The sequence below is a fragment of the Panicum virgatum genome, chromosome 9N, assembly GCF_016808335.1.
Source record: "Panicum virgatum strain AP13 chromosome 9N, P.virgatum_v5, whole genome shotgun sequence".
Lineage (NCBI taxonomy): Eukaryota > Viridiplantae > Streptophyta > Magnoliopsida > Poales > Poaceae > Panicum > Panicum virgatum.
In genome coordinates this window covers 76,211,059-76,228,253 of record NC_053153.1, presented here as the reverse complement: position 1 = coordinate 76,228,253, position 17,195 = coordinate 76,211,059, and the positions used below count along the sequence as shown (strand labels likewise).

At 50.3% G+C, this 17,195-nt stretch overlaps 3 protein-coding genes and 1 pseudogene across 4 annotated transcripts; 1 reads left to right on the top strand and 3 right to left on the bottom strand.

Annotated features, from left to right (window-relative positions):
- Positions 1 to 709: 709 nt before the first annotated feature.
- LOC120687204 lies at positions 710 to 1,936 on the top strand. Its single transcript, XM_039969196.1, has one exon. The coding sequence runs from the start codon at positions 994 to 996 to the stop codon at positions 1,552 to 1,554; it is 561 nt and encodes a 186-aa protein (XP_039825130.1). The 5' UTR covers positions 710 to 993; the 3' UTR covers positions 1,555 to 1,936.
- A 2,586-nt stretch (positions 1,937 to 4,522) lies between these two features.
- LOC120689644 (WEB family protein At5g16730, chloroplastic-like) lies at positions 4,523 to 5,815 on the bottom strand. The gene has a single exon (XM_039972004.1). The coding sequence runs from the start codon at positions 5,813 to 5,815 to the stop codon at positions 4,523 to 4,525; it is 1,293 nt and encodes a 430-aa protein (XP_039827938.1).
- A 612-nt stretch (positions 5,816 to 6,427) lies between these two features.
- On the bottom strand, positions 6,428 to 10,688 carry LOC120692163 (alcohol dehydrogenase-like 7). Of its 2 annotated transcripts, XM_039975401.1 has the most exons (10): positions 10,526 to 10,688; positions 10,266 to 10,402; positions 10,139 to 10,185; positions 8,214 to 8,539; positions 8,045 to 8,127; positions 7,726 to 7,801; positions 7,557 to 7,621; positions 7,363 to 7,458; positions 7,128 to 7,289; positions 6,428 to 7,012 (listed from the first exon to the last, which is right to left on the bottom strand). In XM_039975401.1, the coding sequence occupies exons 1-10, from the start codon at positions 10,566 to 10,568 to the stop codon at positions 6,896 to 6,898; spliced, it is 1,152 nt and encodes a 383-aa protein (XP_039831335.1). In that variant the 5' UTR covers positions 10,569 to 10,688; the 3' UTR covers positions 6,428 to 6,895. The 2 variants fall into 2 exon arrangements, with proteins under 2 accessions (XP_039831335.1, XP_039831336.1); XM_039975402.1 differs by lacking the exons at positions 10,139 to 10,185; positions 10,266 to 10,402; positions 10,526 to 10,688 and adding an exon at positions 8,898 to 8,977.
- A 1,720-nt stretch (positions 10,689 to 12,408) lies between these two features.
- Positions 12,409 to 14,489, bottom strand: LOC120693217 (annotated as a pseudogene).
- Between the last annotated feature and the right edge of the window lie 2,706 nt (positions 14,490 to 17,195).

Below are 17,195 nucleotides of genomic sequence, written 5' to 3'. Positions count from 1 at the left end.
AACAACACACATGATGACCTAATCGCAACAATACGCGTGCAACCCCAGCGGACGCCATTCAGATCAACGCTCAGCAACTTATTGCGACAGCACGCCCAAGATCCTCGGGCATTGACCAGCCCCGATACCGTTCCTTCCCGCCGAACAGACATGAATGCACGTCGATTCGAAAGGAGACGGGACACGGGAGGGGAACTGGCCCTGCCGGTGCCGGCCAAGTCAACCGCTCTATCATCCATCGCGTGCGGCGTGCCCCGTCCGGCTGGCCATCCCTACCGCGCACGCGTCCTTGTCCCGGCCTACCGAATATCCAGCCGACGCCACCGGCCACGGTGCTCCTTGCTGCCCGTACACGATACTAGGGTCCATAGCATATGAACGGACGGACGGACGGGCCCGGCTGTCTCAAAGTCTGAACCCACGCCGAACACGGGGGACGACGACCGGTGCCGCCTCGCCCGTGCGGCGCAGGAGGAGCTGGTGTTTTCACAGTTCACTTGCCATAATAACAAAATAGAACGTGGGTGCTTTTTACACATCCGCCCTCCAGATAACTCCCCTGTGCTATTGTTGGCACATTCATTTCCAGAAAAGTCTCCAAACAAGGCAAACAAAATTGAATCACTAAGCGATATAAAAAAATCACGAAACAAAAAAAACGCGCGGCTTTAGAACGGAAACAAAACGAAGCCATCGACATACCAGCTCGCGCAACACAGGTCCCCCGCCCTTTTCCAACAACCTTCCCCCCGCCCCACTTTCCTAGCTCAACGGACTCGCACGCACGGCTTCTTCACCTCCTCCTCCCCCCGCGCGGCAACGCAGCACCGGCAGCCACCTCCTCTTCCCCGCCACGCGCCCACGCCCGTCGCCAACCGCGAACAGCGCGCGTAAACCCTAATTAACACCCCACCGGGGCACCCAGCACGCGCGGCAGCGAGACGACGGACACGAGCTGCTACTGCTAGCGCCGGCCGGGAGGTTTCAGCCATCATGCGGCGGTCCGAGTGGGAGGACCGGTGCAAGCGGCACCCGGAGCACCGGATGTCCAAGGGCGTCTGCCCCTCCTGCCTTCGCGACCGCCTCGCGCACCTCTCCGCCTCCTCCTCGGCGACCACCACCACGCGCGCCTCCTCCTCGTCGGCGACGACATCGCCCTACTCCTCCGGGGGCTCGTCCCCGCCGCCCCACCACGCCGCCGCGCTCTCGGCGGACGTCAGCTCCGTCCACGTCCTCGGCGGGGCGCCCTCCAACGGCGCCTCCTTCGTCAACGTCGCGGCCTTCTCGCAGCCGCTGATGCCGACCTCTATCAGGAAGCAGCCCGCGGGGAGGCAAGCAGAGGCGGCGGGGAGGGAACCGTCGGCGAAGGGGAATAAGGGTGAGGTGAAGAAGAAGAAGACCGGCAAGAAGAAGAAGATCGGGAGGTTCCTGTCGAGGCTCGTCGGCGCGGAGAAGCGGCGGCATGCCGGCGACGGCGACAGCGGCGGCGGCGGCGATCTCTTCCACTCCAAGACCATGAAGGAGAAGACGGCTTCCAAGTGGGTATTCTTCTGAAATTCTCTCGTCGGATGCCGACACCATGCCCGGTTTCCTCGAACGATCGGCTCTTCATCGCTAGCTCCTGATACTCCCCGGTATATATATATATTTTTGTCAAGTTACTCCTGTGCTTCATCTGGAGTTTTTGCATGGTTTCTTAATTGGGCTGTGTACATGAGATTAAGCCAAAACTATCGATCATTTTGTATTGTTTGGGAATCTGTGTATGCTTATTTGTAAATCAGAAAAAAAAAACAGGAAGTGTGTATCGCGTAGTGTTTAGTTTGTATAGTTTGTGCCATGCACGAGAAATTCTTTGGATTTTTTGCCAAGAATCAAACCGATTTTCCTTTCTAGAACAGTGAATTATATATCTGAAAACCTTAATTTCTTTGTATGCTTGCTTTGCATATGAAATATTTTTCTCCATTTTAATAGTTCATATACTGAATGATCGACGACATGTATATATATGAACATTATATATGGAGTAGGCTAAATGGCCAAGAAATGGTCAGGGGATGGTTCCAGTAATGGTCAGTTGGTCGTATAGCTATACCACAAGCTAACTTCTTTTGTGATTGCTATGTTTACTAGTTTCTTCTTCTTCTTCTTCTTGCTTGCGTTGGTTGGGCAGGCAGGGTAGCTCAACAAAGCAAGCGCCGGCGGCTGCTATTGCCCTGCCCCTAGGAAGACGGATTTTCCTTGTTCTAGGATCGAGCGTGCACACATATTATTCCCTGTGGGATGCATCGTTACTCGTTAGTGGTGGCTTTGGTACACGAGTCTGTACTTGGAACGAGATATCACCACATACGCGGGCAAATCTCAAAGGCAATCGTGTATTCGCGTGCTGTTAAATGCGTAGAAAAGGAGCAGTAAACATGAAAAGACTTTGATCACCTTTTGTATATAGTAGTATATGGGTAGTATATACTAGTGTGTTATAGTAAAAAAATGTAACTAGCTACATTTTCATATGACACTTTTAAATAACTTCTACTGTACGTATCAGTGCCTGCCAACATCTCCTTCTAAAACGTCATATAACTTTGAACGCCAGAGTAAATAATTAATTGGTTAGGAATATTTAATCATGAGGTCACCCAGTCGTGTCAAACAGTCTAATTCCGAACGTCAGAATAAACAATTGATTAGGGATAATATTCAATAATTTGTGTTGGCAGGCATGTAAAACAATCTTTGTCATTGTTGCCCACGCAAGTGTGTCTCGATATATATATTTTGTTAACTATGTTTGTTGACATTATTGTACTTTTTTAAAAAAATTAATTAAAACGCATAGGCTGAAAAAACCTGTGAAATTAGTGTTGACTCTAAAATTTTCATAAAGAGTACAAAAATAGCTGCTTGTCCAAATAGCTTGTATCTAAGCGTCTAAGCCATAGGTTAATGAGCGGAGCTCAAATACTATTTTCTGGGAGGTGGTTGTGCGGCTTCTAGATAGCCAAGTCAGAGTTTGACGAACAGTTGTTCATAGACGCAACCCTGCACCCACGACGAAAGCAGGAGGAATGTTCATACAAGCGTGCATGACCGAAACGAAACAGTCATGAAAAACAAATGATGATAAGAATCTGTGGCTGGCCAGGGGAATGCTTGGCCTTCGTGCAAGCCTCTAGCTAAAAAAACAGATGAACAAAAGAGAACTGAGTTGACCGTACTCTGCGTCTGACCAACAGATTGATTAGACTTGATTGGATTGTATGAGCTATTGACTCTTGTTTAGTTGCGTACGTAAATGTTTTGAAATAAAATCTTTGCACATTTAAAGTATTAAACATAGACTAATTACAAAACTTGTCTGTAAACTACGAGACAAATCTAATGAGTCTAATTAATCCATCATTAGAGCATGTGAACTGTAGCAATTTAGTGTCTAATCATAATCTAATTAGACTCATTAGATTCGTCTCGCAATTTACAAGTAAACTATGCAATTCGTTTTTTATTTCATCTAGATTTAATATTTCATGCATGTAAGATTCACTCTCGATGTGATAGATTTGGAATTTTAAATTTTACAACTAAACAAGGGCTGAAAATAGGACTGCAACTGAAAATGAAGTGAGCCTGCAACTGCGACGAAGGCAGCCACAATTCGTGTGCCGGACTCGGACTGTCGGCTGCGGAGGTTGCACACCTGCAACCGGGACGGGTCGTCGCCGGTGTACCGGATGTGGACTTGGGAACGACCTGACAAGGGGGTTCCTGCACTTGACGTGGAAAGCCGGCCAGCCACCGCACGGGTGGCAGACTGGCAGGTGGTGGCCGGCGGGTCTGTCTGTCCACTCCCGTTCCCGGCCCAAGCGACCTGCAAACTGGTCGATTCTCTATGAGCAACTCCGGTCCACGCCCAGGGTACCGCGGGGCTCGTCCGCGTAGTAACGGTGCCGGGTGGCTACGGGGCAGTGCTGTCGCCGCCCGGTGTGATCGAGGCGGCACGGATCTCGTCAGCGTGTAGTCGTTCCGGGCCGGCCGGCCGACCAGGCGGATCGTGGGCCGGAGCCGTGTTTATGTTGTTGGGTAGGCCTACGCTGAACGGACCTGAATGAGCCCAGCCTGAGGAAACACGGGCCGATAGTCAGCAAACTGCTAGAGCAGAGCCCGTGGGCCGGGGCCTTGTGGATCCAGTTGTTCCGCCTACCTGACGAGCTTCAATTTAACGCTAGGAAAAGCAACCGGCTCGTTCAAATTTTGCAGAAATGAAGACCTTGTTTATCGTCAGTTGGAGCACACAAAACTTGCATCGCTTGAATATTTTCTTTTAAAAAAAAACTTGCATCGCTTCATCCGAGCTCTATCAACTGCACACTCTCGACAAGCGGACACGGCATTTTGTAGTATACACTGGTCAATTTCGAGATGTCACAAGTAATACAGTTATGTACTAATAGTAATAATATACACCAAACAGAATCCAAGAGCAAATTACCCACCCCTCGTGATTTCCAGCGGCTAGCTATTTGTTGGTGAAGCTCTTCCACCGGAACAAACTGCCGACCTTGCGCAGCACCACCCGCCGCCGCCCCGGCAGCCTCGGCATGCCCGAGAACACGCCCAGGTCGCCGCCCTTCTGCTCGTCCATCGACCCGAAGATATCGTACGCCGACCCCTCGAAGGTCTCCGACATCCGCCGCGGCCGCGTGATCCCGGCCGGCGGCCTGATCTTCGAGTCCGACGGGTACTTCTCCAGCCCCGGCGGTCCCACCCTCAAGCGCGGAGACGGGCTCTCCTCGAGGTCCGGCTTCCCGGCGGCGGCCGCGGTGGGGCTCGCCGACGTCGCCACGAGCATGCTCTGCAGCTCCTTGACGCTGTCCCGCGCCGCGGCCTCGCTGATGCGGAGGCACTCCAGCTCCTGCTTGGTGCGCTTCACGGCGGTGTCCTTGTCGCCGAGCATGGTCCTGAGCACCGCGTTCTCGCCCCTCGCCTCCTCCAGCGCCTCCTTGGCCACCTTGGTGTCCCGGACGGCCTGCTTCAGGATGTCCCGCAGCTTGGCCACCTCCGCGCGCCACGACCGCTGCGACTCCAGGAGCCGCGCGTTCTCGCGCCGCGCCTCGGCGATCTCCGCCTCCGTCGACTTCATGCACGCCGTGAACCCGGCCTCCTTGCCCCGCCACGCGGCGAACGACTCCTCGGCCTCCGCGCGGAGCCGCGCCACCTCGTCGGACACCGCCCGGAGCCTCTCGTCCTTGCGCTTCCCCGACATGTGCAGCCGGTCCGCCTCCAGCCGGCCCGTCTCCGCCTCGTGCTGCGCGCGCGCCAGCTGCTGCTTCGTCGTGTGCAGCTCCGCGTTCACCTCCTTGAGCGCCATCACGAACTCCTCCATCGCCTTCTTGCTCTTCTCCTCCGCCGCCAGCGCCACCCGGAGCTCGCCGTGGACCCGCTGCAGGTCGCGGTCGTGCCGGCTCCTCGGCGTCGAGACGACGGGGGTCCGGGCGCCCTCCAGCCTCCGGACGGCGTCCTGCTGCGTCGCGATCTCCAGCTTGGCTTCCTCGAGCGATATCTTGGTGAGCTCGAGCTGCTTCGTCTGCAGCGCCAGCGAGTCGAGCATCCGCTTCTCGGACTCGCGCGACGCCTTGAGCTCCGCCTCCAGCGTCTCTATCGTAGTGCGGTCGGTGGCCGAGGCCAGCGCCTTCCACTCGTCGGTCACCTCCAGGACGCGGTGCGCGCGGTCCCGCTCGTCGCGCACCTTGCGCAGCTCCCCCCGGAGCTGGACGACCTGGTGCTCCACGTCCGGCCGGACTTGCTGCATCTCGACGCCGCCGGATTGAACGGCTTGATCTTGAAATGCGGCACGGCGGTCGGAGCGGAATCGGGGCCCTGGAGGCTCGGCGATTGGAAATGCGCTAAAATTTGAGGCATGCGGAGGAAGCACAGGATAAAAGGGGGGCGTCGTCGCATCGCATGCATGGGTTTCCAGGTTTTGCTAAATTTGTGGCGAGGAATGGGAGTCTAAACTTGGAGGGAATGACAAGTTTATCTGAACTTCTGAACTGGTGGTTCCAGCTATTTTTTGGACATATATGCGCTACTTCTATATTTGGTTTGGAGCAATTGAGTTTCACATGTTGATTATCCCACCTATGTGTACATAATAAAGCCTTGGTCAGCATTGTGGCATTATGATCTGCTGACTATTTAATTTGTTCCTTATTTGACATAAAAAAATAATTCAATGATGTGAAAATTATTCCATTTGCCAGTTTCCTTTTGCTTGTTGAGAGTAGTAAACAAGAAAGCATTAGAGTTTCGACGTATTCTCTGCAAAAAAAATTATAACTTTTTATGATCAGGACACAAATAGAACCGTAACTTCTGAAAGCAGCAAAAAGAAAATATGGCACGGTTGAGAAATCAATTTTTACAGGTGGCATGCAAGCAGAGAATTAAAAAAAACTTGACCTGCGGGGGAAAAGACCACCCCACAACATTGTATTAAGAAAAAGACTTTCTCACACAGGTTAAGAAAACCCCCAAACCCCTGCCCCCACCCATACATAGTGGCCCATCGACTTGTGAGTTAGGCCGGACTCAGACTATGCTTTGGACATGGGAACAGACGAGGGAATTTTTTTTACCCCTGCACTACCAACCGAAAAATCCGTCCCCAAAGGGGATCGAACTCCGGCCGACAGGCGGGGGGCGCTACACACCCCTGCTAGCCAGTTCGGCGTCGCTGCCGTTCGCAGGCAGAGAATTGAAGACAACTAGACAACAATGCACAATAAACAAGATTTCTTTTGGTTGCTGCAAGCCAATTTATTTCCAGTGAAACGAGGAGCAAGGATCACAGGGCAGCTAGTTCGCTTCGGATGCAGATTCGGTTGCTGCATCACTTGTCCATCCATATGGTGCACCTAACACTCTTCCCTTGAAGCAGCAGGTCAAAAGCCTCGTTAATGTCCTTGATGCCAACTTCATGTGTTATGAACTTGTCCAGCTCCAGCTCCTGTATCAACAGACAGAAGATGAATGGATCAAGATCACAGAAATCCTTGCATACAGTCCTAGAGACTTGAATGGTAAAACAAAGTGACACTCTGATTGGTATGTCTGAAGCTGACCTTGTTCAGGTACTTGTCGGCGAGGATGGGAATGTCCTGCTTAGGCTTCACCCCTCCGAACGTGGACCCGATGACAGATTTCCCGTGGAGGATCTGCCGAGATGGTATGGAGAGAGGGGCACCGTGCATTTCCACGCCAAGAATTATCGTCTTGCCCCAACCCTGCATAAAATCGGGTGGACGTTCAGAGCAGTAGCGTAGCTGCGGTAGTGGCGCCACGAGTTCGCGCGCGTACTTCTCGGGAGCTCAGGAATGCGTCGTTCATCAGCGCCGCCAGCCCGATGCACTCGAAGCAGTAGTCGGCACCACCATCAGTCATCTCGAGAATCACCTGTTGATGGGGAAAAAAGGGGGCACATGTCAGTGCAGATTGTATATAAACGTTAACAAAAAATAATGTGATGTATTCAGAGAACATGGGGTGGTCACCTGGCTGACAGGTTTCTCACCAAGTTCTTTTGGATTGATGAAATGCGTCACGCCAAACTTCTTTCCTGCAGGAAGAAACAGCGGATGAAATGTGTCAGAACTCAGGAGTCTCCACTTGGGAATGGCTTAGAGTTCAGAACAGTTTCAGGGTATGAGCATAAGGGCTTGCCAAGTTCATGCTTGTCAGGGTTTATATCCACGCCAATTATCTTTGACGCCCCACAAATCCTCGCTCCTTCGGCCACCTGCATCTTAAAAACGCACTGTCAGCATGCAGCGCCTAGAACTATGGAGTGGATGAACTATTTTTTTTTTGTTATAACAAAGCATCTTCTAACGCATGATATATACATATCGAACGAATTCTGCTCAACTGAAGTTTAGCAGAAGTTAAACTTCAGTAAATGTTGGTGCAAATTCTGAATCTCTGAAAAGTATTTATTAACAATAAATGAAAGAAAAAGTGGCGAACTGAATTGTCACTTAACCGCCAATCCTACAGCGCCAAGGCCAAAGATAGCGACCGAAGATCCAGGTTCAACTTTCGCCAGCTTCCACGCGGCTCCAACCCCTGCGATTATTTGGGACACCAAGTAAAATCGCTAAACAGCAAACCGAGGAAGGTGTACAAACAAACATGCCATTCGTTGCACCGACCAGTGGAGGCTCCGCAGCTGAGGAGGCAGGCGAGGGGCGGCGGCATGACAGGGTTGACCTTGACGACTTGGTTGACGTCCACCACGGTGTACTCGGCCAAGCTGGAGACGCCCAGGAAGTGGTGGAGCGGGCGGCCCTGGGCGTCGCTGAACCGGGTGGTGCCGTCGCGCGGCATCCCTGGCCGCACCGCGAACCGGTACCTGGAGCACATGTTGCTCCGCGGCGACCGGCAGTCCACGCACTCGCTGCACTGCCCCAGGAACGTTGGCACCACGGCGTCGCCGGCGGCGAACTCCACCGCGTGTTCCCCGACGCTCTCCACCACCCTGCCCAGGTCCGGCATGCATGCTCCTGCCCCGTGAGTTCATCTTGGTACAGAGACCATCAGTTTTTTTCTTTAAAAAAAACTTAGCAGGATCACTACTTAATCATTTAAGAGGGAGATAGCAAAATGAGGATCAGGTTACCTACCAGCACTATTTTCTTTGATACTTCTGCACCTAGACTCCCCAGTTGACAACTTGATCGACATACGGCAACAACTTAGTTCTGCTTACTCTTGATTAACTAAGGCATGGTCAACTCTCTACTACCTTATGTGACCTTTACAAATTTATTAAACTTGGAAACCTACTCTCTATCTATATCTCTTATAATAATAAAAAGAACAAAGGTAATGTTTACCTTACCCATAAATCTGCCTCCCTCGTGGTTCTGCCAGCGTCGCATCTTAGCCGGTTGATTGTCATCCCGTGCTATCTCCACCCTCCAACCCTCCCCGACCCACCTCGCCTCTCGGCTCCCTCCTTACAACCTCGTGCCCAATGGTTCCTCTGCCCCCGCGCGCCCCTACCTCCTCCTTCACCACGCGACCTCCTCCAACGCCCCCCCCCCCCCCGCCGCCACCCCCGTGCTTCGCCGCCGCCGTCGTATCCCTGCCCCTTGCGTCATCTCTCTCGTTGCCATCGCTCAGCTGTGGCCCTCGCACCGCTCTTGCCTCCCTCTTGCGCTCGCCAACGTTGCCGCTCCGACGTCTCCCTCGCACCGCCCCTCCCCCTCGACCACCTTCCACTGTCCCGCCGGCCCGGTCCGCACCCATCACCGCCACACCCAGCCTCTCTACCGCGCCGCCGATCATGGGTGGGTTCGCACTTGCCGTCGCCAACACCCGGTCTCCGAGCGCTCTGGCCTCCCCCTTGCTTCGTGTCTCTCCAGCCTCCAAGATCCGCGTGCCTCCGGCTTCCCCTCGCTCCAGACCTCTCTTGCTCGGGCTGGCCCACATGCCTGATCAGGCCGAGACTTATTCGTGTCGTGCAGGGTGGCCCACGTGCCGAGGCTTCGGCCCAGGCACGGCACGAGGATCATGCCGGGCTGGTCCGAGCCTGATTGACTTCATGACGGGCCGAGCCCGTGCTGGGCCAAATGGTCGGGCCATGGGCTGGCCCACGGACCTTGGGAGGGATGGCCAACTATATCCCTGGCTGGCTGTACCCGACCTCAATGGTAAAGAAGAATGCCCGTACTGTGAACCGCACTTGCACAAATGTCATTTTCTGATCACTTAGTTTATGGGAACCCCTTTGACGATCGCATGATGTAGACTTCCTACAGGTCAATTCGTGAGCTTCACGGTTCACACATCAAAGTTCATTTCCATAATTTTTTTTTCTTTTTTATCAGCGTCAGCAACAAAGACAACCAAGAAAGAAGACGGCACCCATGTGGCATCAAAATATCACTCCGCGCCTGGAAGTTGTGCTAGAGTCGACTGTCCCGATGGGAACGCAGAGACACGGCATGCATACATGTGCTTCAGTGCTTGGTAATTCCAGTCCGCGTGTGCAGAATTTTCAACGTAACTAATGCGACGAAATTGGAGTGAAAACGAAAGGCCAGAGCACAGGGTGTGTGGCGAGGGCACTCACCCGAAAGCTTCGTGGCCAAATATTCTGGGGAAAACGCCGGGGAAATCCTGCAGGCGAACACTTGTGAGGCGGTGATGAGGGGCGGGCGCGCGGCCGGCAGTGAACGAGACGGACAAAGAGGGCCAACCTTCATGCGCCAGAAGGTGAGGTCACTGTGGCAGAGCGACGTGCAGACGATCCTTATCCGGACCTCGTACGCCTTGGGCGGGTCGACGACGATCTCCTCGACGGCCAGCGGCTCCCCGGCGGCCCTGCACACGGCCGCTGCTCGATCGGAGAAAACCGGTCAGAGGAGTAGAGCTGCGGCGCGAGAGCCACCGGCGGCGGCCGGAGAGAATCGAAATCGACGCGGCAGGGCTCGAGATAGGATCCGGCTGCTGCTTTTACCTTTGCATCGGATGGGTCGGGGGCCCTGCTGCTGGTTCTCCATGGAGAGGAGACTCGCTCGGCGCCGCCGTATTGGAAGGGCGAGCCGCGCGCGGTGGTAGGCTGCCTGGAATTAAAGCGAGAGGCCAGAGCTGGATAGGAGGCAGAAACTGCTGGCCAGAGCTTTGTCCTTCATATGCAGTGCCAGCCGTAGACGTTTTCAATTCTCCATTACTTTTTTCTTTCTTTGGGTCGGCGTTGTAGTTCTCCTTGTTTGAAACAACCCATCCGTCCACTGGGTACGAAGTCGCAATCTGACGGAGTTGAGCTGTGCTCTGTTACGATTTCAAATCTGACCTGTAGTACAATCGGATGCTTACTCACAGGACGTCATGCATGCCTAAGTTGCTGGTGCTGTGTTTGTGCCGTGCTTTGTGGAGACTGGAGAGTGAGCAGCACAATTCCATTAACTTCTCGGACTATTAGGATGTTTTTATTTTTTTCTCCTTTTTTTGATTTTATTTTTCTGCACAATTCAATTAACTTCACGAACCATTAGGATCGTTTTTTTTATTTTTTTTCTCCCTTTTTATTATTTTTTTTCTTCATTTGTTTTTTTTTCACGGCTGGCGCTTCAAGCGAGTTTGGGAGACTATATATCCAGCGCGCGATAATCTTAACCAACATTTGTTTTTTTAACCCATGCACTATGTTTTCTTTTGCTTTGCCTTTTTCATTTCCTTCTGTTTATTATTCCGCCTGGGTCAAGCAGTAGCTTCCAACCAACACGGCCGCGATCCGCACCCGGCCAACATTTTCTATGTTGAGGGCTCGTGGTCCATTAAGGGTAGGTCCAAGACATATTCGTATTGTCATCCAAACACGTCTGCCATAACTCAAATAGCATAGGCATATGACCCGCGTATTTGCGCAGCTAGTATTGAAAATTCAAAAATTTGTATATCGTTGTATCCGTACTATTTTTTAAAAATTATACTATTTGTTACCATACATCACCCTATACATTATCGTAAATTATATCTTATTATTGGTTAAAACAATTCAAATATGATCTACATATAATAACAATTTGATTTGTTTAGCTTTAATAATATTATGCATATAATTATTCTTATTTTTGTTTTATTTTAATTGATTGTTGTTAGCTTCAGTTTTTATTAATAGTACATATTTGTAACTGATACATAGTTAAATGATATTTTATATTTAACTTTTCGTAATAGCATTAGTGGGTGATTTTTAATTAGGCACACGGGTATTTTAGGCTAATTTTTATCGTAATAGCAGTAGTGGGTAAGGCTAATTTTTTTCGTAACAGTAATGGTGGGTAATTTTTATTTTTCTATTTTTCTCCGATTAACGTGAGAATTTCTAGACCTTAAGAGCGAACGTGGAGGCTCGGTTTGTTGGCCAAATAATAAGATAATAGTATATATTTGTAACTTATACATAGCTAAATAATATTTTATATTTAACTTTTCATAATGGCATTGGTGGGTGATTTTTAATTATGCACAGGGGTATTTTAGGCTAATTTTTGTCGTAATGGCAGTGGTGAGTAATTTTTCTATTTTTCTCCGATTAACGTGGGAATTTCTAGACCTTGAGAGTAAACGTGGAGGCTCCGTTTATTGGCCAAATAATAAAATAATAGATTCCTAACTAACTCCAAATGATACAACAAGATTGGAGGAAGGTAAACTGTGCTGTTCTTTTATTTGCATGATGATTTGTACCTTTCATGATACATGGCCTTTAAGCATAAACTTCCCTTTTCGAGAAGAAAACAACCTTTATTATGTATGGCACATCAGCAATGAACTCAAACTTGTTTAAAAGACACAATGAACCCAAACTTGTTTAAAGAAGACAATGAACTCAACCTGAAACTTGGCGCGCGCCATTATTTTTTTCAGTCAGCCAAACCAACGACGGCGACGGTCACAGGTCACTTGTCCATCCATATGATGCACCTGAGGCTGTTCCCCTGCACCAGCAGGTCGAAGGCCTTGTTGATCTCCTGCAGGCCGACTTCATGCGTGACCAGCCCGTCCAGCTGCAGCTCGTTGCTCATGCATTTGTCGGCAAGGATCGGGAAGTCGGTCTTGGGCTTGAGCCCGCCCACGGCCGACCCCATGATGCACTTGCCGTACAGGAATTCATGGGCCGGCAAGCGCAGCTCGTCCTCCAGATTTCCCAAGCCCAGGAGGACCGTCTTGCCGTTCCCCTGAGCCATAATAATCAATCAAATTAGTTTTTGGAATGTGTAATCTGTTTGACGGCGACGCACCTTCTTGGTGCATCTGAACGCGTCGACCATGACCGAGGGCACGCCGATGCACTCGAAGCTGCAGTCGACGCCGCCGCCGCCGGTCATCTCGCTGATCACCCGAAGTGCATGCGTTGAACAGAGAACACGACGAGCAGGTGAGTAAAGATAAGATACATACCCTTATGTGCAGTAGTACTAGTATACCAAGTACTAGCATACATGACAATGTATTCTAGGGCACTGTGATATATAGTAACTGGACTTGGACTACTGCTTGGGATGGATGGCGTTGGGTTTATGCATGCTTACCCCACTGACGGAGCTGTTCTTGTCCAGTGTTGATGGGTTAACAAAGTCTGTCACGCCGAACGCTTTCCCTGCGATAGAAAGCAGTAGAGCACACTTGTCTTCAGATTCTAACAATATTCTAATACAAGAAGAATCTTTCGCACGACATGCTATGTATTAAAAATGGGAGAGATCAGCTTACCAAATTTCTCCTTGTCAGGGTTTAAGTCAACGCCGATAATCTTGGACGCTCCACACATTTTCGCACCTTGTGCCACCTGAAAAAAAGTCAGTTTTCAGAGTTTCAGACCTAGTACCGTTTTGTAAGCATAATACTAAGAAACAGCTAGCATCAACGTAACACACACTGCGCTTACCGCTAGTCCGACTGATCCCAATCCAAAGATAGCAACTGACGAGCCAGGTTTCACCCTAGCCGTTCTCCACGCTGCTCCTACGCCTGAATTATTACGTACATCAGTGATTAACTTAATTACACTCATTCAGTGGAGAACACCAGGCAGCTGTAAGTAAATGCAAGCTCGGTTCAATTCGCAGACTCACCGGTGGCGCCGCCGCAGCTGATGAGGCAGCCGAGCTTTGGCGGCACGGCGGGGTCGAGCTTGACGAGCTGGTTCATGTCCATGACGGTGTACTCGCTGAAGGTGGACGTGGCGAGGAGGTCGTGCAGCGGGTTCCCCTGCGCGTCCCAGAACCTGCCGGTGCCGTCGCGCCGCATCCCGGGGCCTATCATAAACGGCACCGCGCAGCAGAGGTTGTTGTCCTCGGACAAGCAGGTGGGGCAGTGATCGCACTGGCCCAGGTCGACGGCACCACCGCGTCGCCGGCAGCGAAACCCTCCACGTGCTCCCCGACGCTCTCCACCACCCTGCAAGCGCGCGGGCGGCGCCGTACGTCGTCAGCAACCGCTAGCTCTATGCATGATGTGCCGTGGAAGAAAAGATACTAAATGAAGGAGCGCACGTACCCGTAGGCCTCGTGGCCCAAGATTCTCGGGAACACCGGTGACACCTGCAGATGAAGACATGAAGTGAAGATGAAAAAATTAATTAAACTCGGGTTGATCAGTATTTGATTTCCACAAGTAATCATCTGCTCCTCTCTCACGGGGCAGTCTTTCTACATACCTTGCCTTGCCAGCAGGTGATGTCGGTGTGGCAGAGCGAGGTGCAGATGATCTTGACGCGGACCTCGTACGCTTTCGGGGGATCGACGACGATCTCTTCGATGGTGAGCGGCTCGCCGGCGGCTCTGCAGACCGCCGCTGCTTGTTGCCGACAATGGTTAGAGATCACATCCATGGCGCGAGCGGGACGAAGCTGCTGCTGCAGCAGAAGAAGTGGTACCTTTGCAACGGATGGGCTTGGGGCTCTGGTCCTCCATGGCAAGCTCGAGACCCCGGAGATGGAGAGGGCGGCGGCGGCGGCAGAAGAGAGAACTCGCTATGGGACTCACGACCAGCTGAGTATCACGAACGAACGTAACGGCCATATATATACACACACTCGCGAAGCAAAAAGAAAATTGTTGCCAGCGCGTGAGAGGCGTGCTTGGGAAAACTAAGCACGCCTAATAGTAAGGAGCATGTTGGCTGTAGTTCATCCATGAGTGGATGGGCGAGGCCGGATTGTTTCATTCCTTAACCTAAAAAAATAGTAAGGAGCATGTGCCGCGCGGCTGCTAGTCAAACGCGTGCTATTGACTTCAGTCTAGAACAGCTCGAAGTCAAGCGAGGAGCAACAGTGTATTGTTGTCAATAGTAATACCATGTAATATTGTAATGTACTCGTGTGCCGCGCTTGTGTGTTGTGATGTGTTGTGTTGGCTGTTGGGGTGACCTGCTAATTAAGCTGATTAAGCTCCAATCAAAGCACGGCCGGACTTCATAGAGAAACAGCTGATTGCTTGGAAATTTAGCTCAGCCTACTTGAGAACGAGCTAGCATTTTTCAGACCGGGCTGGGGGAAAGAATCGGCTCATTTCAGGTTAAGGTGCTAGTGCTCTGAGGCCGTGTTTAGATGCTATAAAGGCAAAACATAAAATTTTTGTAAATCGTTTGCATGGTGTACTAAATGTTGGCAAAAAATAAATCGAATTACACAAATGGACTGTAAATCGCGAGACGAATCTAATGAGCCTAATTAGAGCGTGATTAGACACTAAATTGCTACAGTAATACTACAGTAAATATGCTCTAATGATGGATTAGTTAGGCTCATTAGATTCGTCTCGTAGTTTATAGACGAGATCTGTAATTAGTTTTGCGATTAGTCTACATTTAGTACTTCAAATGTTGAAGATTCCCTTGTAAAAACGCAAAAATGCAAAGTGAACTAAACACACCCTCAGATCCAAATCAAAACCGCACCCAACTGTGTTTTTATTAAATATGCCGAGATAAACTAATCTAAATCATTCCATAATATGTAAAAACCAAATCACACCACCCCATCCAGACCTGCTAGAAGGTTAGGTTGAAATGTTGGTCCCGCGTTGAGAACCGAATACTGGAAATAAAATCTCGCGTTCACACCCATAAAATTTTATCAAAATTAACTGAAATTTGTTAGAGATGACTCAGTGTAACTGGCAGTTACTCTGTGTAAGACAATGTGACAAGACCTTCATATGGGCCTCACGTCAAGAGTCGGATCCTAGAAATAAAACCTCGCGTTCACACTATAAAATTTTATCGAAATTGATTGAGATTTGTTAGAGATGACTCAGTATTACTGGCAGCTACTCTATACAAAATAGCATGGCTAGAACTATACGTGGGCTCCACGTCAAGCGCCAAACCCTAAAAATAAAACATTGCGTTCACACTATAATTTTTTTATCAAAATTGACTGAAATTTGTTGGAAATGACTCAGTACGACTGACAACTACTCTATGCAAAGCAGCGTGGCTAGAACTACACGTGGACCCCATACCAAGAGTCGGATCCCAGAAATAAAACCTCGCGTTCACACTATAATTTTTTTTATCAAAATTGACTGAAATTTATTGGAAATAACTCAGTATGACTGACAACTACTCTGGGACTTACATGTAGACCCCATATTAAGAGAGTAGCCACTCTGCGGTATTAATGTCTCAAATCAAAGCAAACCGTTTCTCTTGTGAAATAAAACCAAACTGGGTTGATTGTCGGATATACCATTTTTCACCAAATTGAAGTAGAACAAATACAAAATCTAAACCACCGCAACTGGTTTAACCCAAACCGTTAGCAGCTTGATTTCAGTTATATAAAATTTGTAGTATCCAATTTTGTCTAAGAGGTAACTTTGGGCTGATTTTTCAGATCTCTCAAGCTTCCCACCCTTTTTCTAAAGTCCAGCCGTGCTCGATGGGAGCTTAATCGGCTTAGAGAATCTCCAACAATTTATATATTATGTTAGCTAAATTTGAAGATTGTATCTATTTGTAAAAATAGAAAACCCCCAAATTGTATGAGGTAATCCAACACACTATGCAAAACCGGTTCCACGTCAGTTCATCCCCTCCAAGCCGAGCTCTCTTTGCCACCGAAATTCATCGCAGTTGCTTGTTTTCTGCTCGATTCCTAACATACACAGCATCATAGGATCACCACCAATCCATTTGAGCTCTTCCTGAGTTGAATCCACCACTGAAGCCCCAAATCCCGGTCATCTTCTTCCTCGATCCGCTTTCCTCCATGGCCAGCGCCCAGCAGAGCAGCTTTGGCACCCCTCTCCTCTGCCTCCCAGCCGAGATGCCACCGGCAGGAGCAGCACGACGCGCCGGTGGGAGGGGACGCGAGAGCCGCGCGGGATCGACGGTGTGCCGGCGGGAGGGCGCGGCGCGGCCAGAGGCGGATTTGAGCCAGGGCAAGGGCCATGGCCCTAGACCTAGCCCAAATCACCCCTCGTGGTCCCCTTCATTTTTCATGACCCAGCTATTATTTTTTATGGACCGGCCTTAAGCATGACCCTGTAGACCCAGCACAGCGAGCAGCGGCAACAACGAGAAAAAGCCCATTCGTCCTAGCCCATATCGGCCTGATAGCCTCCCTGTGTGACTGCCTAGTCCCCGATTTTTTTTATTTTTTTATTTATAAAAAA